The sequence below is a fragment of the Chrysochloris asiatica genome, unplaced genomic scaffold, assembly GCF_000296735.1.
Source record: "Chrysochloris asiatica unplaced genomic scaffold, ChrAsi1.0 scaffold00016, whole genome shotgun sequence".
In the NCBI taxonomy this organism is placed as follows: domain Eukaryota; kingdom Metazoa; phylum Chordata; class Mammalia; order Afrosoricida; family Chrysochloridae; genus Chrysochloris; species Chrysochloris asiatica.
The window spans coordinates 16,320,520-16,328,130 of NW_006408534.1; the positions used below are offsets into that span (position 1 = coordinate 16,320,520).

Consider the following 7,611-nt stretch of genomic DNA (forward strand, 5'->3'; position numbering starts at 1 on the left):
TTGTAACCACTATGCTACCAGAACTCCTTAATATCAGAGATACTAAGCTCTAATTCCATATAGGAAACTCTTCCAAATAACTATTTATCCATTTAACTATCAAAACCATTCTAAGATTTATTATACTACTTTATCTTCTTAAACAGATAGCATCCTATTTAAGCATATAGCATATGCATGTAAATATATATATTCTAAATAAACTCACATATGTAGGTTACGATACATACATATATATAGCCTCAATAAATGTTCACAGAATGAATTGACCAATAATGGATGATTCAAGGAAGGCATTCTTGTCATTGCCTGGGTATCAATCTTAGACTAAACACCTTGGGGGGAATGATGGTTATCTTGTTCTATTTATTCCTTATCTCTACAATAACAACAACTAGTAAGTGACATATAGCAAGCACTCAAGTAGTTATCTGATGAAGGAATGAATTATGGGCAATAAACTGTGCATGAATTAGGACAATGCTGCCAATTGATGAGGTTCAGATTATTCTTATTTATAAATTTTACTGTATCTATGTCAGTGCTTTTCAAAGTATAGTCCAGAGACTGTACGAGAACTCCTAGCAAACATGCTAGACACTGAGACTCATAGGCCTCAGCCCGTGCTAGTGAATGAACTTCACTGGGAGTGGGTATGGAGAGTTTCATTTCTGGCTACTATGCACATTGAAATTTGAGAGCCTTGATTCAGTGTCTTAACAACTTTCTGTCATTTTTCAAGGTTTCAGCTTGACTGCTTTTACTGTTTTGTAAATTAAGAAGAAACCTGGTGTATATAGCCAGGTTTTCATTTAACAAATTTAATGTTGTTAAAGACTACATAGTTCTTCTCAGGGATGAAGGTAGTTTGTCTTTTCCAGGACAAAAATACAAGGGGAAGTCCCCCTCCCCACACCGAGGTCTTGTTTTCCTTCTTCAGAGCCAAGTCCCTGGACTGCAGTTATGCCAAAGATCTCAAATCAGTTTGAAATCAGTCTCTAGTAGGTACAATAGTATGAAAAAAACATCAAGCAACTTTAAAATTGGGCCTCACACCTCAGTGATACGGATATACACATCCAAAGGAAAACGATATAAACTGTACTTTTCATAGACTGTGCACTGCAGCAAATATTATATGATTATTTATCTATAGTTTAACAATAAGTTTCAGGTAAAATTTCAGCTGTTTTAATGTAAATTCTGGAGAATCGATTAAAAGAATTATTTACCACAATAGTTTATCTATTCCTTGCCAGATCCCAAGTGGTAAGCAGAATGAACTGACATCTACTGCTTCTGGCAGAATAAAGGTAATCACACTGAACTTATCAAACCGAGAAACAGCCCATTCATCATGTCTGAAGAAAAATAGCAAATTTCCCCAGGTAATTATAAAACACAAATGCCCAGAGAAAATGATGTAACTAGGAAATGGTGAATAACGCATCTGTGGACCATGAATGTGTGTGCAGTGTGTATGCTTGTGAGGCAGTGTTCTCACATCTAAAGGGGAGAAAAAAATCTGTCTACTGCCCATTTTCTAATGAGAACATTTCCACCTTAGACAATGTTCATTTGTCAACTGATACATAAATCAACACCATGAAGGAACAAGGCTATGTAAATTAATGCATGCAGAAGCTTCAAGGACTGCAGTGATGCCAGATTTATTTTAAAAAGTTTAGGATTTAATTTCCTTTCAGATTTATATTTGGGACTATAAATTAGCTTAGATTCTTTCACATTTCTTCTGCCAGTAATTCTCTCTCAGTTTCTTCCATCAAGGGAAGGCTGCAGTCTCAGTTACTGCTCCAGGTCCTGGGAAGGACTGCAGAGTTCACCAGCCCTACAAGCTCAATGCTCACAGGACGCAGAACCCTCCCTTAGACTTTCTTTCTGCCTCAATTTTTTTTAGAGTAGTATCAGATATTTGACAATCCCTAAATCACGAGGGTGAACTCCTAGTGTGACACTGAAGGAAAAGTGGACTGCTAACTACAAGGTCAGTGGTTCAAACCTTCTAGCTGCTCCTTGGAAACCCTACACAGAGTTGCTAAGAGTTGGAACTGATTCAATCGGGGAGTGAAGGAAAGATGAAGCCTGATCCCAAGTGGGTCCCAGATTCAGGTATTACCAAGTGAGGAGGAGTTACTGGTCAAATAAGTCTAAGAAACAAAGGATTAAACTACAGGATTTTTTGGCTGATAAATGCTAACAAGTAGAGAGACTCTCTCACGAGACTGCAATGCACATAAACTCTGTCTTATTCTATAACAAATAGGTTTGGCTTCATTTTCTACTTCTCTTGCCATCACAGATAATGAAAAAGAACCACAACTCTATTTTCAGCTCTATTACATCATTCTACTTGAGATTCTCTGATCGTTTCATGTTTTCATTTTCCCCCACCTACCAACAAACTCTCCCATCTACCTGATAACTAGAGCTAGATTCTTGCTGTCTTCACTGCACAGAATTTTCCTTCTGGTAGCTTGCAACAAAAACAATGAGTAATCACAAAATTGACACTGCCTATGATGACTAATAAACTTCCATACATGAACCAAGTAACGCAAATGTGAATACTTGGAATAGTTGTTGTTAAGTGCTGTCAAGTTGGTTCCAACTCATAGCGACCCTGTATAGGGTTTCTGAGGAGCAGCAGGTGAGTTTGAATTGCTGTCCTGTCAGGTGATAATTATTTTATGCAAACTCATAGAAGCTACCTAAAGTGACAAAAAACCAAAAACAATCCAAGTCCAAATTTGAATCTAAATCCAAAAGGGTAGTGACTTAGGAATAAGTAGTCTTTGTATTCATTCATCAAGAGATGTACATTAAGTGTCTGCATGTTCTACAGGATGGAGACACAGACATAAACAAAAACATAGTTCTTGGTTTTGTGATACTTGTGCTTGTGGAAGATGGACTATAATAAGCAAACACACAATATATCAGGAGTTAAGCACCATACAGGAAACAACAGCAGGGGTGGGAAAAGTACTGCTTTATAAATGATAATGAGGAAAGTTCTCTTCAATAAGGAGTGACTTGAAGTGTGAAGAGAGTAAACCATGCAGCTACTAGACAGAGAACATTCTAGTAGAAGGATTAAACAGTGCAAAGGCTCTGGGTTTACAGTATACTTAGCATATCCGAGGAACAGAAGAATAAGGAGAAATCATTGTGACAGAGTGAATGATGAAGAAACTAATGATGTGAGGTCAACGAGCAGGACTTTGAACCACTTCAAGACAGTTTAGTCACGGCCAAAGGAAACAAACAAGCGCAGTGTATACACTGCACAGCAACTATTCTCTTGAACTTCAGATTTTGTCCTGAGTATGAGTGGGAACTGATTCAATGGAACTTAACAACAACATGGAAATAGGCAGCAGTGCTCCATTCAAAGATGGTGGCTGACTATACCATCTTGAATGTGGTTGGCTGTCACTTTTGAGCGGGATACTGGTGCCTATTTTCTGTTGTTGCTGTTAAGTGCCGTTGAGTTGGTTCTGACTCAGAGTGATCCTTATAGGATTTCTGAGAATTGACGGGTGGGTATGAACCACTGACCTAGCAGTTAGCAGGCTAGTGCTTATCCTATAGCACCACACCAGGACCCCTGTTTGCTACTCAGATCAAATCCAATATACAAAAGATTTGGCTGATATATAACAGGTACACTACCCTGTGTAGGTAGAGGGTCAGAGAAAAAGAGGAAGACCCTCAGTGAGATAGATTGGCAAAGTGGCACCATCAATGGACTCAAGTGTGGCAACAATTGTGAGGTTGGCCCAGGATATGGCAGTATTTCATTCTGTTGTGCATAAGGTCGCTATGAGTCGGCACCGACTCGATGGCACCTAACAACAACAACTCTGTGTCTGCTAATCATGATGGAACCATTTTGAAGCTCTGTCAGAGAGGTAGCAAGGAGCAAGATCATTTAATGTTTTATTGTATTTTGGTAAGTTGGGAGGCTACTGAAAAGTTTTGAGCAAAGACTTGACATACTGCCTTAAAATTTAAAAGCATGGATTTGGATATTAGACTATGGTGAAGAATAAGGATGGAAGCAGGGAGACAGGGGTCTCCTGCAACGATTAAGGACAAAGATAATGGTACTCACACTAAAGTGTACAAGTAGACTAGGTATGAAATGAGAGCTGCTAAAAAGCTTATCATGGTTTTGAACTAGTTCAGCTACTGCTGATACAGTGAAATTGGAACAAATCCAAACTTTTAAATGTTAGTATACTGAAACAATACCAGAATGGAAAACATTAGTGGTTGAAGGACATTTCAAGTGCCTGATGTAGGAAATCTGAGTACTGTCAGGACCGTGGAGTGACACAGTCTGAGCTGGGCACCACTGCTTCTGTCAGTCGGGATTTGGTTTTGCACATTACTCTCATCTTCTAAGAGGGAGAATATGTTTCTAGCAATGCGTCAACCCATGATTTTTCCCATTCTGGAAGAACTGGCTTCAAGTCCTAAAGCTGACATGATTTTGCTGATGAATATGACATGCATGTGTGAAAAAGAAAGAGGCTTTTCTTCTGATTAACTGGAAGAATGGCACTGTCATATATTGAGATGGAGAAAAGTAGACGAAGAGTAGGTTTGGGGAAGAATTATCCCTTTAGTATTTGTCATGTTAAGCTTGAGACGTCTATTAGAATTCTATGTGGAGACATCAATTAGCATACAATAATGGTATTCAGAGGAGAGGTCTGGGTTAGGAGTTTAAATCTGGAAATTATATTTATAGTTCTGAGACAGACATTTAAATCCTAAGAGTGAATTCTGTAACCATTAGGTAACAAACAAATATAGAGAAGCTCTAGAATGAGCCCTAGGGCTCTCAAATGGAGGTTAGGAGAGGAGGAACATCCAGCATAGGAGATGAAAATTATAGGAGCTGCAGACAAGAGAGTCATCTTTCTGAAAAGGAAAACCTGTCCCAATATAGAAAGAGCTAAAGAGTAAGTGCTTAAAGATGGTCAAATGTTACTAATGATCACTGCAAGTGGCACGGCAGAGGATGTTTATATCCTTGATAAAAACACTCTTGAGGGATGTGTAGGGATAGAGGATATAGGTTTTTAAGGAATTTAACATAAAGGGGAATGCAGAAATACGCTGGTAAGACCTATCAGAATGATTTTTGAAGTCCTATTTAATTTTTGAAGTCCTATTTAAATGCTTAGGTGTAGGTATGGAGCAAGTGTTTACTGCAATTTTACAAGGGAGAGTTTTGCTAGGCACAGTATAGCAGTGAGAGAGCTGGGTAAGGAGTCAACAATGTCTGTCGGGTGAGTAATAATGAAGGAAAATGGAATCTAGAGTGAGTTCTTCATACATGTTACCGAGCCAGTTCCATTTCCACCGAATTTATACATGGTCTCACGGAGTGCTACACAGCTCTCTAACAGGAAGATTTTCTTTCACCTTTTCATGAACTTTAAGAGAACACTCTGAAGTTTTCAACCTTAACTGCCTTACTTATTATGTTGTCAGATCAAACAGCTTCCCTGTCATTAGAACTGAGAGAAACCAAATTAAAACTCTTATAAAACGCCAAGTGATGTGTAAAAAGTTCAGCAGTCAAAAAAAATTGGGGGGAGTGATGGGATGACTTTAGTGAGATAATTTTAAACAAAATAGGCAAAACGAGATCTCAGACAACTAGGAGATTCAAAGAGGGGTAAGGAAGAATAAACCTGAGGAGCCTAAAAACCTTTTGTTGTTATAAAATCTTTCATACACACTGAAAAGAGTGACACCTGTGTGCCCGCTACTCAATTCTATTGAATGCTAACACACTGCCATTCTTACTTTAGATGTTTGTTGTTGTTGTTGTTAAGCACCACAGTCGGTCTGACTCACAGTAACCCTATATATATATATATATATATATATATATATATATAGATAGATAGATAGATAGATAGATAGATAGATAGATAGATAGATAGATATAGATAGATAGATAGATAGATAGATAGATAGGGTTTCCCACAGTGGCTGGTGGGTCTGAAATGCTGACTTTACCATTAACAGTCTAGTGCCTAACCTACAGCATTACACCAGGGCTCTTAGATATTTAGGAATTCTCTTTTAAAGAAAGACTTTTTAAAAGTACACATTTCTACATCTGTCCCAGGGAACCTCTGATACTGATGGGAGTTGGGTGGAAAGGCTGGAAGATACCAGACTATTCTGGGCCATAAATATACAAATTTGCCTTAAAAATGACTTGATACTTTTAAAAAGATTTAAAAATAATTTTTCTTTGCATTATAGTTTCTTACACTATGCAAGTGGCAGTAGCCAATAATTTTCTTACTTGGTCTGTGGAAATACATTCGGCCTAGGAAGGAATGAATGTCTGTTAAGTACTGTAGAGTATCAGTGATGTTATATGTAAAAACGGTCCCCTTACTTGCTGTTTCCCATTGTTCCTTGCTGCCAGGCCTTCATGTCTGGTGACTGGTAGCCAGAAGTGGGTGGAGCTTGCTGGAGCAGAGAGCTCTGAGGAGGAGGGATTGGCATCGGCACCATGGAGCTCCCAGGACTAAGAGATGGAGCAAAGTTGGCCTCACCTTGGGAAACCATTCCTGCAAATTGACACAAATTAATTTCTGTGAATTCACTAGATTTATTACCATATGGAAGAAAAAATCCCACAAGAATGGGTAATATATTTATAAATATCCTATTAATTGTTGTTGTTAATTGCTTGAAAGTCGGTTCTGACTCAAAGCAACCCTGGTCCAGGGTTTTCCAGGTGTTTAAAATCTTTGCGGGAGCAGAAAGGCTCATCTTTCTCCTGATCCTATTAATTAGAGTTGAGAAAAATGTACTTCCTTAAAAATAAGACATAAAATTTTAGTATAAACAGACAAATAAATACATAAACATTTAAAACAAGTTCAGATTTAAAACAAGCTCACTAGATGTTGATTTATGTTGCAGGATTTTTCCCGTTCTTTTTTGCTCACATGAGTTTTCAAATAAAACCTACAAATATATGCATACATATACTAAGGATTACCTGCAAAGCAAAAGTAACTTGAAAAGGGAAAACATTAGATGTGAAAATAAAAAATGAGAAAACTTTGTTTGGCCTCTCCTCTCCCAAGTTTTTTTATGGTTCTTCTTCCCTTCCTGTACTTAAGAAAGCAAACAAACAGCTTTACTGAAATATCATTTCATAGTATGAAATTCACCCAGTGTAGATGCACAATCCAATGATTCTTAGTAAATCAGAGTTGTACAACCATCAAAACAAACCAGGTTAGACATTTTCATCATCCCCAAAGCTTCCTGTGTCAAATTTGTAGTCAATTCCTGCTCTTTTCTCTACCCCAAGCAAACAATGATCTGTTTTCTGTCTCTCCTTTTTTTGGAAAGTTCATATAAATTAAATTATATGTGGTCTTTCCTATCTTCTGTGTAGTGCCATTATTTTGATCCTTTTTATTGCAGGATTGTGCTTATAAGAAGCCATCAATTGGAGGCAGCCAAAGTGCCCATCAACTGAAGAATGGATAAACAAACTGTGGTACATACACACAATGGAATACTATGCTACCTTGAAGA

The 7,611-nt window shown here is 37.8% G+C and overlaps 1 protein-coding gene across 3 annotated transcripts in view; it reads right to left on the bottom strand.

Annotated features, from left to right (window-relative positions):
• The window catches only part of NCOA1 (nuclear receptor coactivator 1), a 140,739-nt gene that overhangs the window by 15,457 nt on the left and 117,671 nt on the right, over positions 1-7,611 (bottom strand). For all 3 annotated transcript variants that reach the window (XM_006835236.1, XM_006835238.1, XM_006835237.1), the window contains exon 17: positions 6,452-6,626. In XM_006835236.1, coding sequence (XP_006835299.1) covers positions 6,452-6,626 — 175 coding nt within the window. The remainder of the gene's footprint in view (positions 1-6,451; positions 6,627-7,611) is intronic.